The sequence below is a fragment of the Phascolarctos cinereus genome, unplaced genomic scaffold (assembly GCF_003287225.1).
Source record: "Phascolarctos cinereus isolate Bilbo 61053 unplaced genomic scaffold, phaCin_HiC Scaffold_5;HRSCAF=322, whole genome shotgun sequence".
Lineage (NCBI taxonomy): Eukaryota > Metazoa > Chordata > Mammalia > Diprotodontia > Phascolarctidae > Phascolarctos > Phascolarctos cinereus.
Genome location: NW_027555958.1, coordinates 415,997,794 through 416,015,551, shown reverse-complemented (window position 1 = coordinate 416,015,551; position 17,758 = coordinate 415,997,794). Strand labels below are relative to the sequence as shown.

At 40.5% G+C, this 17,758-nt stretch overlaps 1 protein-coding gene and 1 long non-coding RNA gene across 8 annotated transcripts in view; one reads left to right on the top strand and one right to left on the bottom strand.

Annotated features, from left to right (window-relative positions):
- The window catches only part of LOC110196999 (uncharacterized), a 45,580-nt gene extending 34,362 nt beyond the window's left edge, over positions 1 to 11,218 (bottom strand). The window contains exons 1-3 of one of the 2 annotated variants that reach the window (XR_013487366.1): positions 10,476 to 11,218; positions 9,158 to 9,456; positions 4,420 to 4,500 (exon numbers count right to left, since the gene is read on the bottom strand). This is a non-coding gene — a long non-coding RNA (uncharacterized LOC110196999). Of the gene's footprint in view, positions 1 to 1,317; positions 4,501 to 9,157; positions 9,457 to 10,475 lie in introns of those variants that run through there. The other variant, XR_002321377.2, reaches the window with a different exon arrangement.
- Positions 1 to 17,758, top strand: part of DNM3 (dynamin 3) — a 682,754-nt gene that overhangs the window by 562,796 nt on the left and 102,200 nt on the right. For all 6 annotated transcript variants that reach the window (XM_078156497.1, XM_020970517.2, XM_020970516.2 and 3 more), the window contains 2 exons: positions 3,570 to 3,796; positions 15,327 to 15,563. In XM_078156497.1, coding sequence (XP_078012623.1) covers positions 3,570 to 3,796; positions 15,327 to 15,563 — 464 coding nt within the window. The remainder of the gene's footprint in view (positions 1 to 3,569; positions 3,797 to 15,326; positions 15,564 to 17,758) is intronic.

The following is a 17,758-nucleotide window of genomic DNA, read 5'->3' as shown; positions in this document are numbered from 1 at the left end:
CTTATTTGACTTTTTAAATCGTTCTTGAGCTCTTCCAAGGAGGCTTTTTGGGCTTCAGACCCGTTCATATTCCCTTTTGAGGTTTCAGATGTGGTTTATTGACAATGTTGTCCTCTTCAGAATTTCTGCCTTCATCTTCACTGCTCCCATAATAAGAATCTATGGTACCTTTCCTTTTGCTCATAGTGTTTGCTTATTTCCTGGCCTTTAAAAAGATTGAGCTCTCCTGCTGGGGAGCAGGGGGCACTGACCCAAGCTTCTTGTGTTGGGAGCCTAGGGCCTGGCCACTGGCTTTGTGTGCTGGGGCCTCAACTGCTGGCGGTTGGAGGCTGTAGAGTTCTTGCAGCTTACCTGGTGTTGGGCTGAAATCAGCAACACTGGAACTCTAGGGGTAGGATTGGGTAGTCTGACCTTTTGAGGTTGCCTGCTAATCCCGGCCTTTCCTTTCACTTTCTTTGGCTCCTTGTAGATGGATTTTTTGCTGCTGTGGGATGTTTTTCCATCTGGGGCTTTCCCCCTTGGAGTTGCCCTTCCCAGAGTTTTGCTGAGGCACTGGGAGACTGGACTGCCCTGGAAGCCCATGGCACGTGGTGGTTTTCTGAGTTGGTTTCCATTGGTTCCCCTGCCTGTACTGGGGCACTCGGGGGTCCAGGTGTTGGTGCTTGCCCGCTCTACCACCTGGGGTTCAGGATCTCCCCTTGGTATGCTGAGGTGGGGCTTTCCACTAGCTTTCCGGGATGCCTCCTGTTCTGTACCCTCCCCCTCCTCCAGGGCAAGAGGGGCCTTTCCCATTAATCCCTCAAGCTTCCTGGGCTACTGGACTGCTGCATTCCATCTTTCTGCTTGTTCAGCTGCTCCAGGTTTTTCCTGGGGCGATATTTTCTGGGCTTTCAGAGGTTGATAAGAGACAATGACAGCAACGTACTTCTTACTCTGCCATCTTGGCTCCCAAAGCCAATAAGAATTGTAAAATACAAAGTATGCCACCAAAAAAACCAAACAAAATAAAGCCATTCAATTAAATTTCCGTGTGTGTGTGTGTGTGTGTGTGCGCGTGCGCACACCTACACACACACACACACACATACACACACATTTCAGCAGAGAAACCCTGCTGTGCTACCTTCTTAAAAATCTGGAAACAAACTCTCCTATGTAACTGCATAATATGAAAAAGATTTGAATTTCTTTCCATATTTGTGGGGCTTTTAAAAGTGGTTCAGGTAATGCAGACTAAATATGTTTTAGAAAGGAGCAGGTTATAGTCCTTGACAGAAAAGGCTTAGGGGTATGAAAGAGGAAAATATACTGAACCCCTTTAAACATCTCACAGTCCTTTATTTTCCCATTCTATACTCAAGTATAATTATTTTACTTTACATTATACATTTAATTCAATTTTGCCTCTACCTTCCAGAAAAGGGGGGAACGGGAAGAAGGGGGGCCTACAACATAAACAATATTAAATAACAGAATCATGCATTTTAGTTGAGTGCTTGTGCTGTAGATATAAACACTATTCAAGAATTCACTGAGGTGCTCAGGACCCCAGGAAAAGAGGTTCCCCGACCCTGCCAGGTCCTGCCTGAAGACACTGGAGTTTTAGTTGGGGCAATGAGGGAAAGGCAGAAGGGACCAGGATAGAGAGTATTTTCTGACATGTTAGCTGGAAAACTAAAATGTTAACACCACCGAATGACATGTATATGTAAACACACACACACACACACACACAGCATTTGAAAAGTTGCAAAGATTTGGTTTTCTTCCTCTTGAATTGTGTTTAATTAAGAGACACTAGTAAAATATGAACCTCTTTTTAAGGACTGGTGGCCATAGCCATGAAAAATGTCTGATTCGTCCATTTAAGAATTTTACCATCTACCAAAATGCAGTATGGGATTTGGGAACATATGGTTATGTGGACACCTGCAAACTTATCCCCATATGAATGTGTTTGAAGAGGGGAAGTGGAGCATTCCTACAGCCAAACTCATCATATTTCCCTTCATACCAGCTTCCTTATTATTCTCAGTGGTATCATCATTTTCCTACTCTTCACTCTTTCTTCGTTCTATTCCCTCACATTCAATCAGTCACTAAGCTCTGCTTACTCTTCCTATGTAGTGTCTCTCATATCCATCCTTTCCTTTGTATTTCCTTGGCTACCACCCTAGTCCAGGCCTTTACTGCCTCATTCCTGGACTATTTCAATAGCCTCCTAAATGACCCCCCTTCCTTCACTCTTGATACACCCTGTATGCCACTAACAAATTAATCTTTGTTAAAATACCCCTCTCATCATGTCACTCTGCCGCTCAGAAAATCCTTCTTTGATTTCCCCTTACTTATAGGGTAATGTCCAAATGCGTTTGCATTCAAGGCCTTCACCTAACAACTGATTCTGATTTTCCACTTCTCCCCCACTTTCGCCAGACTAAACATACATGTGCATCCCCTCTTTTCTTAGTCATTTTCCTATCCTTTAAACTCTACTGCTTTATTCTTTTTTTAACCACCTTACCATGATCTAGGGCAGGTAGGCTGTACAGTGGATAAAGTGCCAGGCCTAGAGTCAGGAAAAACTGAGTTCAAATCCAGCCTCAGATACTTACTAGCTATATGACCCTGGACAAGTCACTTAACCTCTGTTTGCTTCCATTTCCTCAAATGTAAAATGTAAATAATAATAGTACCTACCTCATAGATTTGTTATGAGGCTCAAATGAGAGTATTTGTAAAGTGCTTACGTGGCACATAGTAGGTGCTATATAAATGCTGTTGTTGATTGATGACGTTCTCTTTCTTTAAGGATCAAATTAAATTTTACCTCTTCCATTAGGCCTTCTTTACCTAAAAGGTAGTGATCACTACCTAAAGATATTGATCCCTCTAATGGCCATCTTGTCTATCAGATTTTAACCATACCTCCTGACAAAATTCACCTACCCTTGATCTACCCTTGGTCCTTATTCATTATTGGTTCAGTTTTCAGTATCCTGTTGGTCAGGTCTAATCAGCATTCTCCCTCTTAAATCAAAAAACTATTAGAGATTAGAAACTGGATCTGTTTAATTTTTTTATAAAACATATAGCATAGTCCCCATGTAGTTCAGACAAATATTTTCGATTGATGCTAATTCCAAGACAGGTAGCATTGTAACTTGGTATCTGGATGATATTACAATACTTTTTTATAAATGTGTAGGAAACGTTTCTTGGTCAAAATACTACTTTTTGCCACAAGTTAGGCAATAGTGCTTCAAAAAGCATTGTGAGGTTGCTTTAGCTATCAACAGGCACTAATAGAATGATGGCAAATTTTTGGCTTTCTCTAAATTCATTCAAGATTATTTTTTATTGTCACCAACCATCAGAAAGAATTAAAACTGTTACTGGCACCAGTACTGAAGACAAAAATGGGATATAAAGAAAGCAAAGATAAACAAACATGCCGTGTTAGAGTAGACATTAGTGGGTGTTGTCAAAACTCTTGCCCTGGATATCTCTAAAATGTTTGGACTGTGCACTCACTCATTTTCTTTTATTTTCCTCTGGTGACGTGACAGGTCAAAGACTTCATAAATTCAGAGCTCCTAGCACAGTTATATTCCTCAGAGGACCAAAACACTTTGATGGAAGAGTCTGCTGAGCAGGCTCAGCACCGTGACGAGATGCTTCGGATGTACCAAGCCCTTAAGGAAGCCCTTGTGATTATCGGTGATATCAACAGTGCCACTGTGTCTACTCCTGCACCTCCTCCTGTGGATGACTCCTGGCTACAGCATTCTCGTAGGTAAGGAAGTAGGACCCTGTAGGAAGGAACCCTGAATCCCAGGTTGTTTTTAAACACCACCTGCTGAAATGTCCAATGTGTCATGCTGCATTCCCAAGAAACAATACCTACTATTCTTGCTGTTATAAGTAGTTACTCTATTTCAGCCAAGCACTTGCTAAGTTTTAACTTACTTATCTTTGTGGGCCAAATAAAGGGGAGTCTGTGTTTCAATTTCAGTAGTCAGTGTTTCCCATTTCTCTTTTTGTTTATTTCTCAGTACTTTAGCTGCTTTGATTTGAAGCACATTTGCTATACTTTGAAAAGATGATATTTTATCTATGCCTTTCATTTTCATGTGATAGTATCTAGTACATGTACAGAGAACCATGAGGTTTGCAGAGTACTTTACATCTGTTAAGTCATTTGTTCCTCATAACTACCCTGTGAAGCAAGTGCTTTTGTGGTCCCCATTTGACCGACGAAGAAACAGATCTAGAGAGGTCAAAGGACTGGTTCACAGTCACACAGTTAGTGAGTGTCTGAGGAGGATTCAAGCTCAGATCTTCCTGACTGCTACTCCAGCACTTTAGTCACTGCATCACCCTTCACCGCAAGTCATTTCCAGATATGACATCACTCACCAAATAGTTACGCAAAACCCACAGATACAGCTACCGGGTCTGAAAGCCTGTGTGACGTTTTTTACGGCCACAGTTCTCCATCTGTCCAAAGAAAGGAAAGAGATGTATTTCCTTTACCTGATGTGAGACCAACATTGGTTATTATAATTTATCAGCATTCACTTTTATTTTCACATTCTTTCCATTTACCTCGTAGTTGTGTCCTTTTTTTTCAGGATTCTTTTCACTTCATTCTGTATTAGTTCATTCAAGTCTTCTCATGCTTCTCTAAATTGCTCACATTCATTATTGCTTATGGTACTATAATATTCCATTACATTAATCTACCACAATTTATTTAATCATTTCCTAATCCACATTATTTTCACTTTTTTGCTACCACAAAACTCAGACTTTTAATACTTCTAAAGAATTTCAATATGTACCTTAACTCTGAGCCAATGTGCCATCCTGAATAGAATTCTAAATAGACTATCAATGAATTTCAGCATAATTTAGTATATCAGTCAGATTTTTAGTGATATATGTGTTTGTACTGAGGAAGGCTTAGAATTTATAGCACCATTAAAGCCATTAATAATAATTAGAAATAATAATACTGCTAAATGTAAAGGAAACAATGGATTATCAACTTTTCTTAATTTCTCTTGTTCTTCTGGACTAATTCACTCAATCATCAATCAATTAACCAAAGCACTTTTGGGGGCAGCTAGGTTGTACAGTGGATAGAACACCAGCCCTGAAGTCAGGAGGACCTGAGTTCAAATTCAGCCTCAAACTAAACACTGGATACTTACTAGCTGTGTGACCCTGGACAAGTCACTTAACCCCAATTGCCTTAAAAAAAAAAAGCACTTCTTAAAGCATTTACTGCCTGCCAGTACTTAAATTTATAAGCTTGGTATATATGAGATAACAAAAATGCACCCCCCTGCCTTCAAGGAATGCCATTCTAACGGGGGAGACAACATGTAAATAAAGAGGTACATATAAGAAATATACAGAGTAGATAGAAGGTAGCCTTAGAGATAAAAACACTAGCAACTGGGGGCGGGGGGGGGGGGAAGGAAAGGGCCTCCTGAGGGAAATGACACTTGAGTTTCAAGAAGGCAAGGATACTAAAAAAATTAATTAAAAAATAAAAAACAATTTGTAAAAAGGAGGCAGGGATCCTAAGAGATGCAGGTTGGGAGAAAGAGCATTCCAGTCATGAGAGGGCAGCCAGTACAAAGGCTGGGAGATGGGAGATGGAGCATCGTGTAGGAGGAACAGCAAGCAGGACAATATGGCTGAACTGTAGAGTAGGAGAAGTGGACTAATGAGTAGAAAACGAAATTAAGTGTGGGGAGTGACCAGTTAGTTAAGAAGACCACGTCCAGGGGGCAGCGAGGTGGCGCAGGGGATAGAGCGCCGGCCCTGAGTTCAGATCCAGCCTCAGACCCAACACTTGACACTCACTAGACGTGTTACCTGGGGCAAGTCACAGCCCCACTGCCTAGCAAAACAAAACAAGAAGAGCGTGTCTGAAAAAATATTTGGATTTCTAGATGATGACTGAAAACATAGCAGTGACAAACTTCCGGTCAGGCATGGAGTGATTGCTGGCAAAATAACAATAACAATAACAATAATAATAATAATAATTTCCCTGGAGTCTTGCAAATCTAATAAAAAAAACCCTTTAAATTGAAAGGGAAGGAGAAGAGAAAACTGCCTCTGCCTATACCAAACTAGAAATCATAGAGCGGCTGCAATGCTGCAAGAATATTAATAAAGATACCCAAAAGTTATGGGAGATGAAAGAAAAGCAGTGATTCAGTCGGGCAATGGATCTGTTAAGAAGAATCTATGGCGCACTCCCAGGTGCCAGGCACTGCGCTAAGGATAAAAACAATCCCCCCTCAAGGAGCTCATATTTGGTCATATAATATGTGGTATGTTATCTGTTCCATGCATGTAAGTCTCATCTCCTCAAAGAGGTGATAAAACCAATGAGGATAGGGAGCTCATATTCCAGTGGGGGAAATGACAGGTGTAATGACCTGTGTAATATGTGATATATACTAAGTGGAAGATGGTCTCAGTTAGAAGGCATTATCAGGTAGAAGAGAGGATGTAGGGAAGAAAAGAAAGTTTTCCTGAAAGAGATAGGATTTGAGCTATCTTGAAGGTTGCCAGGAAGCTAAGTCAAGGCAACAACCATTTATTAAACACCTACTGTGTTTACTGCACTGTGCCAAAGAGCTTAAGTGAAGGAAAGTGAGGAGGAAGAGCCTTCCAGGCATGGGGGACTGCCAGTCAAAAGATATGGAGTAATAAATATGGATGTCTCTGTCCTCAGATATCTGTACATAAATATACAGCTTAAGGGTTATCAGCAAGATGAAGTAGATATCCTAAGGGAAGGAGCAAATTTGATTTCATAGGGATTACAAAAATTTGTGGGATGAGACCCAGACCTGAAAGAGTGGGGATACCTTATTTAAAAGGAAAAGTATAGGTTAAAAATTGAGGAAAGTGCCAAATGGCATTACATGTGAATGGTTAGTATAAGGTATAAGATATGCTCATGTGAGGAAATCCAAGGATAAATGGGGACACATGGTAGAGAAGACCTGGTTGAAGAGCCGCCGAGAAAGAAACAGACGTGATATTGTTATCCCACTCTGGCAGAGAACAGCTGACTGAGAAAGAGCGACACAAGAGTGTCCAAACACATGAAACTGTCATTTCACAGCTGAGGGGCCTGGCAATGAGGCATGATAGAGAGGCAGTAAGGGATTTCAGATATCCAGACATTTGCTGGAGCTCTCCCCATCCTGAACAGAGCAACTATGAATTTTATAACCTGCCTTAAGAATGATTTTACCATTCTCTACTCCAGATTAATGCATCCAATTCCTTCAACTGATCCTCATATGATATAGCCTCAAGACTCTTCACCTCTCTGATTTCCTTCCATTAAATGCCATCTAGCTTATCAGTAATATCCTTTGTAGACCCTGGTTCCCAGAATTGAAAAAAATCAATTAATAAACATTTATCTAGGGCCTACTATATGCCAGACACTGTGCTAAGTGCTGGGGATACAAAAAAAAAAAAAGAGGCAAAAGACAACCCCTGCCCTCAAGAAGCTTGCAATTTAATGGGAGAGAGGGCATACAAACAAATATATACAAAACAAGCTATATACAGGTTAACAGAGGGAAAGCACTAGGATTAGGAGGGATTGTGAAAGGCTTCCTGTAGGTAAGGCTTTAGTTGAGACTTAAAGGAAGCCAGGGAGGTCAGTTGGAGTAGAGGAGGGAGAGTGTTCTAGGCATGGGAGACAGCCAGAGAAAATGCCTGAAGTCAAGAGATGGAGGGTCTTGTTCATGGAACAGCCAGGATGTCACTGGATCAAAAAGTATGTAGTAGGAAGTAAGGTATCAGGAGACTGGAAAGGTAATGAAGGGCTTTGAATGTCAAATAGAGCATTTTATATTTGATCCTGGAGGCACTTCATTGGAGGCAGGGTGATCAGGGAGAAGGGAGGTGACATGATTGGATCTGAGCTTTAGGAAAATCACTTGGGTGGCCGAATGGAGGATGGATTGGAGTAGGGAAAGACTTGAGGCTGCAGGCTATTGCAATAATCCAGATATGAGGTGATAAGGGCCTGCGCTACAGTGGCAACAGTGTCAGAGGAAAGAAGGAGGGGTATTTGAGAGATGCTTTAAAGGTAAAATTGGCAGGCATTGGCAAAAGATTGGATGGGGAAGGGAGGTCAGAGTAAGTGAGGAATCCTGGATGACTCCTGGATTGTGAGCCAGGGACATTGGGAAGATGGTGTTACCCTCCAGCGTACTAGGAAAGAGAGGAGGGGGAGAAATCTTAGAGAGAAAGATTAACAGGAAAGTTCCATTTTGGACACGTTAAGTGTAAGATGTCTATTGGACATCCAAAATGAGATGTCTGAAAGGCAAGTGAAGATGCAAGACTGGAGGTTAGCAAAGCTCCAGGAGAGATGTAATAAGGGCAGAGTGCAGGACGACTATCACTTCCCTCTTCCTGTAAGCCATACCACTCTTAATGTAGCCCAAGATTGCAGCAGCTTGTTTGGCTGTGACAGCATACCACTGACCCATATGGAGTATGCAGTCCATTAAAAGGCTCGGGTTGTTTTCAGAAAAACAGTTGCCTAAGTAGACTCCTCTCACTTTGTACTTGGGAACCTAATTTTTGTACCCAGGTATAAAACTTTACATTTATCCCTATTAGATTTCCTATTATTAGATCCAGTCCAATACTGTAACCTGCCAAAATACTTTAGATACAGAATCTGCCCCTCAGTGTGCCAACTCTCTCTTCCCAACTTTGTGTCAGCTGCCAATTTGATGCCTGGTGATGTAACAGATAAAAATATTAAGCCACAAAGGACCAAGCACAGATCTCTAGGGTCCTCCACTGGGAACATTCTGTCACTTTGATATGGAATCATTAACAACCAGTTCTGAATCCATCTGATCAGATTATTGTCCATCCCATATCTCTCTGTCTTCTCCATGGGAATGGGATGAGATCCTGTGTCAAGAACCTTACTAAAATCTAGGTGATCTATAGCCACTGTATTCCCCTCATCTCCAAGTTTAGTAATCCTATCAAGAAATGAAGGGAAGTGTGTTTGGCATGATCTGTCTTGAGAAAGCCAAAACTGGCCCTCTGTAAGCACTACATCATTATCTGGTTGTTCACTCACCTTTTCTGTCATGATCTATTCTAGTATTCTTCCCAGAACCAAAGTTAAGCTCACAGGCCTGAGATATACAGATTGTTTCTTCCCCTTGTTTTGAAAATCAGACAATCTGCCCTTCACCCACTTTGTTGTATCTCAGTCACACAGGCCAGTCTATCAGGAGTTGGAGATGCAGAGTTCACGTGGGCCGGGGGACTTGAATTCATCAAAGTCGGCTAAGTCTGTTCTTTTACTGTCTCCGTGGCTCCACTGGCTCCATTAGTTACTCTGGTTCTCCCATCTCTCAGACAAAGGTCCTCCTCCTGGGCAGAGAAAAGAGAAGCAAAGAGTTGAGCAGCTCTGTCTTCTCTCTGCTGTCAGTCACTCTTATCCCATCCACCCCATCCACCACAGCCTCATCCTCGCTCTAAGCATCTTCTTTCTCCTGGCATGGCCAGTGTAACTAGTAATTGTTGCTGCCAGCTGGCAACAGGTGCATTTTTAGAGTGGAAAGCACCAGGAGAAGAATGAAGTGGTCACTCTTGTTCCTCTCCCCACCTTAGGAAGTTGGGCAAAACAGATTCTTTCCAAATTATAGCTCTCAACTCCCACTGGGCATCTCAGGAGAGACTCTGCCTTGATCTGTTTCTCTATATCTCTCTTTATATCTGAGACTAAAGCTTCACTGAGATGCTTGTGCTATAACTAAGCCACCTGAATCCAGCTCACCAATGAAGCCGAGGAGGGCTTGGGCCCAAGTTACAGGGTTTATTTATCTCTGCTACTTAGGAGTTAAAAGAATTATTTTTTAAAATAAAAATCATAAAACTCTATCCCAGTTTTCTTAGCCCCCAGCTAGAGAAAAAAACTCTAGTGTTCTTAGTAGAGATTTAAACCTTTGACTGCTTCAGTCCCGTGTATAGCCAACTAGTTACGGGTGTTCTCCATGTCAGTCTCCCTCCCCCTACCACGTGAAATTCATTAAAAGATATGAGTCACATATCACCTATGACTGGTGTTAGTTTATAGGTGACAAAACCAGGAAAGAAAAGCAGCTTAAAGAAATAAAGAAAATGATGCAAAAAGTGCCTGTCACATATAGGCCCTGGGGAAGGGAGTTACACTTCACTTCCCTTGCACTGATCCCAAAGAGAGACCACCATCAGTCACATCAGCCTATACTGGCCAACTCCATCAAAGTTCATTGTTCCAAAAAGTGGGCCATTGGAGCTAAACTTGCAACACTCAGACTGTGCAGTCTGAGTTCATGTATTTCCAACCAAATGCCTGTTTCACTCCCTCCCCTCCTCCCCTCCCCCTCTCACCCCTTGCAATATCATACCATTGGTGCCAACCGCTCCGGTGTCGGCCAAAGTCAGGTGTCTCCCTCTGGGCGCACAACCCAGCTTTAAACTCCCTACATGGCAGAACTCTGTCCCACTCCCTGTGTTTATAATACTTTAGTCTCAGTCCCTCCCAAGGCAGGAAGAGCATGTTATCTGTGCTGAACTACAATTCCCAGAATTCACTGTTAATTTTCAGAAATTGGTTACAATAAAAACAAAAGCAACCCTTGTGTTGTTCCTGGCATCACTGATTAGCCACAGCTTATTCTGACCTTTGGAATTCATGGGACCACTTTATAGGACTGCATCATGCTCTTATATTCATCCTCTTGCTTTCATTGTCTACACATTTCTCTTTTAAATATAAGCTGGTTCATGAGTTCCCTGGGCATGCACACATTTAGGCAAACCCCATTTTAACTGACTGGAATTATTTCCATTTGTTTCTTTAAAACTTAATTCTTGAACATCTCCTACCCCTCCTGGGCTGACTTTCTCTTGAACATTTTACTGCATGAATCCCTACTATTCTTTCCTGTAAAGCCTTCGAAATAAACTATCACAAAACCTAGAGTGTATGTCAGATTAAGCCTAAATTTGCTCTTCTCTGTTGGCGAGCTTGAAGGGTGAGTAGTCAGTTTCCCTGCAGAGTTCCCATTAGCTCAACCCTAGCAACCAATAACCCCTCTCCCTGTCAGTGAAATTTAGACCCAAAGTAGAATTTCCCCTTGTTGCTTCCTCCACTTGAGGAAGGATAAAATTACTGAGACAAGTTAAGAAGTTATTGTTTCCTCTGATTATGGCTTTCAGGAAAAGGAGGAGGAGGAAGAAGAAGAAGAAGAAGGAGAAGAAAAGGAGTAGAGGAGGAGAAGGAGGAGGGAGAGAGAAAAGGAGAAAGAAGAGAGGAAGGGAAGGGGTAAAAGAGATAGACAGAGAGATTGAGACAGAGAGAGGGCACTCCAGCAGTCTGGATAATGGAAACCCCCTATTTCCTTAAAACAAGTATATCACGTCCCAGTGCTAGGTTTGTTATGTTTCCCAGACTCCTCATATATTTCTTCTTTTTGTTCAAATAGTCTTATTATGTGTTCCAACAACAAAATAATTTATTTCTCCCTCCACTGACTTTCATTCAAATATTCTGTCATTCTGCCACCTTGTTTCTGGATTTTCTCACAAGGAACCTTCATTAAGAATAAGATCATGCCATATTAACCACATATGCTATTTTTTTACAAGATTACTAGATTGATAAATTTGAAGAATGTTTAATTATATAGTTTACCTAGATTTTAGCAAGCCATTTTAGCAGAGTCTCTCGTGATATTCTTGTTATTAAAAAAAAAGATGCAAAAGTGTGCGCTAGGTATCCATATAATTAAGTGAATTTTGAAACAGTGAATGTGCATACCTGATGAATAGTGAATAGCTGCTCATTCCAAACTTGGCTCCGCCAAGGAAATCTGACACTACTTCCTAACCTCTACCCCAGTGGGGGAATTTTTGGTATGGCAAAAGGAAAAAATTCTTGATAACTAAAATTATCCAAAAATGGAATATGTTGCCTGCCATAGGAGTTCAAGTAAATAACGATGGATGATCACTTCTTGCGTTGTTCAGATTTGGCTTTGTATATATCCTTTGAGATCCCTTCCAACTCTGAAATGTTATGGCCCTGTAATATTAGGTCTTACAGATGGCCCCATTTGTCTAGCCTAAAATTCTGAGGTCCCCTAGCCAAGGATTGATTAAATTGTCTTAGGTCTCTCCTGTGAAAAGAAAACTAACCCATTTCCCCTCCTCATATTTCCTAGATCACACATGTGGTTTTTGGTGGAGAACATAGCAATAATGGGAATTGTCTTGTTTTTTTTATCAAAGGTCTTTTTTAAGTTGCCCATTATATCCCTAAAATTTGAAAGCATAAAAATCTAGAATTCTCTTGCCAGCTGAATTTTTAACAAATAACCAACCAAGCAAAAGTGAACTTTAAATAGAAAGTACAGAATTTATTATACTTCTTTAGGCTCATGTTGCTGTGCATGACTGCTAATTTAATGAATGGTGAGCTAATGTCCTCAGAGTGATTTTTTTCTCCAAAGTGTTTTTGTCTTTAATATCCATAATAATAACTAATATTTGTATAATTATGTAAGTAATTTACATATATTATATAATTTGATCCTCCCAACAATCCTGTGAAAGAGATGAAATTATTACTACCATTCTACAAATGAAGAAACTAAATCTGAGTTTGGTAATTTGCCTAGGGTTACACATCCAGTAAATATGTGAGGCAGGTCTTCCTGGAACTCTATACATTAATTGACCTTGCTATTATACTGAGGTATTGGGAAGAGGCTAGAAAGAACATAATTTCAAATTACTAGGAAATAATTCAGTATTTAATAAGAATTGTTAGGAAAACTTGAAAGTGGTCTGGCAGAAATTATTCATAGAGCATAGATCATCTTATACCATACTCCACAATAAATTCAAAAGGAATATGTGATTTTAATATTAAAGATGGTATAAAAAATTAGAAGTGAAACTGATCATGTACTTTCATAAATCTGGTTAAGAAATATATTTTTAACCAAAGGATAGCATCAATTGCAAAAGATAAAATAAATAACTTTGATTACATGAAATTAAAAAAAAAAAACTTTGGCACAAAATTATTGTACCTAGAATGAGAAACAAATCTTTGTATTATATTTAATGGATGAGTTTGGTACCCAAGATATGCAAAAAAACTAACAGAAACATATAAGACCAAACACCATTCCCTAATATTCAAAGTATACAAATAGTTTTCAAAAGAAAAATTGCATACTATTAAAAACCATATGAAAGAATGCTTCAAATCACTAATAGTAAGAGAAAGGCAAATAAAAACAAACCTCATACCCAACAAACTGGCAAAGACTACAAAAGCATGAAGTCAATGTGGGAGGCACTGCAGGAAGACAGGCATTGTTGGTGGAACTGGGAATTCATGAGATCATTTTTTTTCTTTTTGCTTTTTGGTGAGGCAATTGGAGTTAAGTGACTTTTGCCAAGGGTCACACAGCTAGTAAGTGTCAAGTATCTGAGGCCGGATTTGAACCTAGGTCCCCTTGACTCCAAGGCCAGAGCTCTATCCACTGTGCCACCTAGCTGCCCCCGTAAGATCATTTTGAAAAATAATTTGAAACTATGCAAATAAAGTGACTAAAATATTCACACCTTTTGACCCAGAGATTCCACCCACAGACAAAAAGTGTCCATATGCCCCAAAAATACTTATAGCAGCACTTTTAATGATAACAAAGACTTAGAAACAAAGTAGATATCCATCAATTGGAGAATGTCTAAACAAATTATGATACCTGAGTTGATGCAATATTACTGTGTTGTAATAAATGCTGACTATAATAAATACAAAGAAGTATAGAACAATTTATATAACATGACACAAAATAGGTAAAGCTAAGAAAACATATACATAAAGACTATAACTATGTAAATGGAAAGAACAATAATCACAAAACAATCAATGATGAATATTGAAAAATTGCAAAAAATTCGCTTGCCCCCCAAAAAGAAATAGAAGACACTCCCACTCCTTTGTAGTCAGTCAGTAAACATTTATTAAATACCAACTATGTGCCAAACATTGTGCAAAGTGCTGAGGATACAAAGAAAGACAGTTTGTGCTCTCCAAGAGTTCACCAGACACTGCCTGGAGCAGGGATGTGAAGGGTCTTATTTGAGGGAAAGTGAAGGAGGCTAGTGGATGGAAGAGTACCTGAGGGAAAGGTGTAAGGTGTAAGAAAACTGGAATGATGGGGGTTGGGGGAAGCTTGGTCATGAAGGACTTTGAATGCCAAACAGAGGATTTCATATTTGAAGGTGAAGTTTAGTGAGTAGAGGAGTCACGTAGTCAGACCTGCCCATAACACCTGAGTAGAGGATAGACTGGAATGGGGAGAGCCTTGGCAGGCACACCCACCAGCAGCTGTTAGAATAGTCCAAGAGTGAGGGATGAGGGCCCATGTCAAAGTGGTGGCAATATCAGAGGAGAGGAGGAGGTATATTAGAGAGATGTTATAAAGGTAAAATCAATAAGCCTTGGAGACAGATTGGTGAAGAGTTGAGGATGAATTTAGATTGGGAGCCTAGTTAGTACATTGAATATGATGTCAATTTTTTTCCTATGCATTAATTTTGTTTACATACTTTCTCCTCTTTTCCTTTTTAAAAATATTCATTATTGGGGCAGCTAGGTGGCACAGTGGATAGAGCACCGGCCCTGGAGTCGGGAGGACCTGAGTTCAAATTCAGCCTCAGATACATAATACTTCCTGGCTGTGTAACTCTGGGCAAGTCACTTAACCCCAATTGCCTCACTAAAAAAAAATAAAAATAAAAATAAAATAAAATATTCATTATTATACAGGATGGCTGTCTGGGAGGGAAGAAAGGATATATGGGAAAATTTAGGTAAAGTAAGAACAAAAGTTAGCAATAAAAGTTAATTTTTTTTAGCTTTTTTTTGTTTGTTTAGGCAATGGGGTTAAGTGACTTGCCCAGGGTCACACAGCTAGTAAGTATTATGTGTCTGAGGCCGGATTTGAACTCAGGTCCTCCTGAATCCAGGGCCAGTGCTCTATCCACTGTGCCACCTAGCTACTCCTAAAAGTTAATTTTTAAAAGAATTATGAAAAAGAAGATGATTTAAGCAGCACAAATGTGATAGTGTCTAGGTACCTCAATAATCTTCAACAAATAATAACGAGATATGAAAAAACTCTAATATGGTCAGAAAGTAGGAATATGTAAACTGTTTGTCTTCTGTGCCTCAGATCACCCCCTCCAAGCCCTACAAACCAAAGGAGACCAACATTAAATGCTCCTCCAACCAGACCCACATCAGGCCGAGGACCTGCTCCAGCAATTCCATCCCCAGGACCCCAGTCTGGGGCTCCACCAGTACCATTCCGTCCAGGACCTTTACCTCCTTTTCCCAGTAACAGTGATGCATTTGGAGCACCTCCACAAGTTCCATCCCGGCCAACACGAGCTCCTCCCAGTGTCCCAAGGTAAGAAACTAAATGCTGATTGGAAAAGAGGTTGTTTGGTTCTCTTCTCCTAGAGTGACAAGACATGGTTTATTTGAAATAGAAAATTGCAAACATTTTCCTGTTTTTGTATGCAATTTTCACACCCCAGAGTAATCCAGTGGGTAAATACTCATAGCAGATCCACATAGGTAAATGAGTGGGCCTGCTATTTGGGCTAAAGGTCATTGTGAAACCTTCAACAATTTAAAATATCTCATCTACAACAGAATTTAATTAAAGAAAACCTGGTCCGTCTGAGTGACACTGTGGCAGCTGCTCATAGGATTCCAGCAGAGGTTGGAGTTTTGTAGGCTCTCTGTCTTTTTTATGTGGAGTGCAGTGCTGTGTGTGATAATTGCACCTTCTCAATTTCCAGATAAATTCCAGAAGGTATCTTTCTCAGGTCATGCAAATAACCTCTGAAGTATAATTTTTTTCAACATCCAAATAATATTTTATCTCAAGCTGCATGCAATTTGTAAGAATAGGAATGCTTCAAAGTTGTAAACAAATATTTACGGTTAGAAATTTTATCATAAGCATAATATGCTATGAGAATAGTCACTAATCTGACAAAAGACATAAAATATTACATTACGATAAACCATTATAACAAATTAAGAACATATTTACATATAGTTATGTTCAAAAATTGTGCAGTATCTTAATTTTAAGGCAGCTAGGTGGCACAGTGGATAGCATATGGGCTCTGGAGTCAAGAGGACCTGAGTTTAAATCCAGTGCAGGACAGTGACTAGCTGTGTGACCCTGGGCAAGTCACTTAACCCTGTCTGCCTCAGTTCCTCATCTGGAAAACAAGCTAGAGAAGGAAATAGCAAACCTCTCCAGTATCTTTGCCAAAAAAGCCCCAAATGGGGTCATGAAGAGTCAGATATGACTGGAACAACTCAACAACCACCTTCATTTGGCATATTTCAAGGCATAAGAAACCAAAGGTTGCCTAGTCTTGGGCTTTTGAAGTAAAAATAATAAATACAGGTAGCACAAAGGGTCCCGGCAGGAAGTGCTACTCTAAAAAAGTTATTGAACTAAACTGTTCCCATGCTTTCTGAAAGAAATAGAACTCCATAAACGTATAACAAAAAGAGAAAAGACTTGAACTTAGATGGGCCAGTCCACCTGTCAAAGTTGAGCACTATTACCTCCCTCTCAGATTAGATGCTTCAGGGGAGTCTTCAAGATAGAAATGGAGCAGTAGGGAGGAGAGATGTGCTTAGTTCAAGGGTCTCAAACAGAACGAACGTGACAAGAAAGACACACACACTGTGGGCTGAGGGTTCCATTTTCCCAGAATGTTTTATTAATGTACCCACATCCCAATCCCCTCCAGGTTGGGCCTGCCCACTTCAAGTTCAGCTGAAATGTTCTTCTGGCATGAGAACCTCAGCAAAAATGTGCAAAAGAATTTCCCTTGAATATAAAAAGTGAGGCTTCAGAACTAATCCTCATAGGAACACACCAGCAATGTGCAGTCTACAAACTGTTGGTTTTGGAGAACTTCAGATGGATAGGAAAACAGTGTCTGCCATTGTGCCATCAGGGGATGGAGGAGGGTCAGAGAAGGGGGGGGAGAGGAGCCCTACCTAGGAGAAGTGAAGGCCAGGATTTTGTCTGGGTCACTCGAAGAAGGAACCACAGCAACCTAGCAATGCCTGGCCTTGGCATTGAACCTGCCTGTCTTGCCTGTCTCGCATGAGTGCTTTACTTCTTGGTTGCAGATAAGATGGCTTGCCAAGAGCATGTCTGAGCATAATCCTTTGAATCCTAAAGTGACTTGTTGAGCTGGGTGGAGCCACTCATGGCATTTCCTACCTCACAGAAAAAGCTGCAGCAGCCCATCATTTCACGGCTGTGCTTGCTGGCAGGGAAAGAAATGGCTGGTGAAGGGGGTCAATGAGTTTAAAAGGCCCTCGCTGCACACACAGAGAAGGCTCAAAAGTCGCCATCAAAGAGAATTCTAGAATGGCCTCAAGATAGATCCACTGTAACCTTATTTTAGGTTGGAGATAAATTCTTGTTTCCCCCCCCCAACAATGCACTTAGTTTTATTAGTCAGCCTGAAGACATAATTAGCTCAAAGCAAAGACTTTTAATGAAATATCATTGTCAGAAAAGAATCAAAAGAATATTTTCCCATAAACCAGGGGGTATTC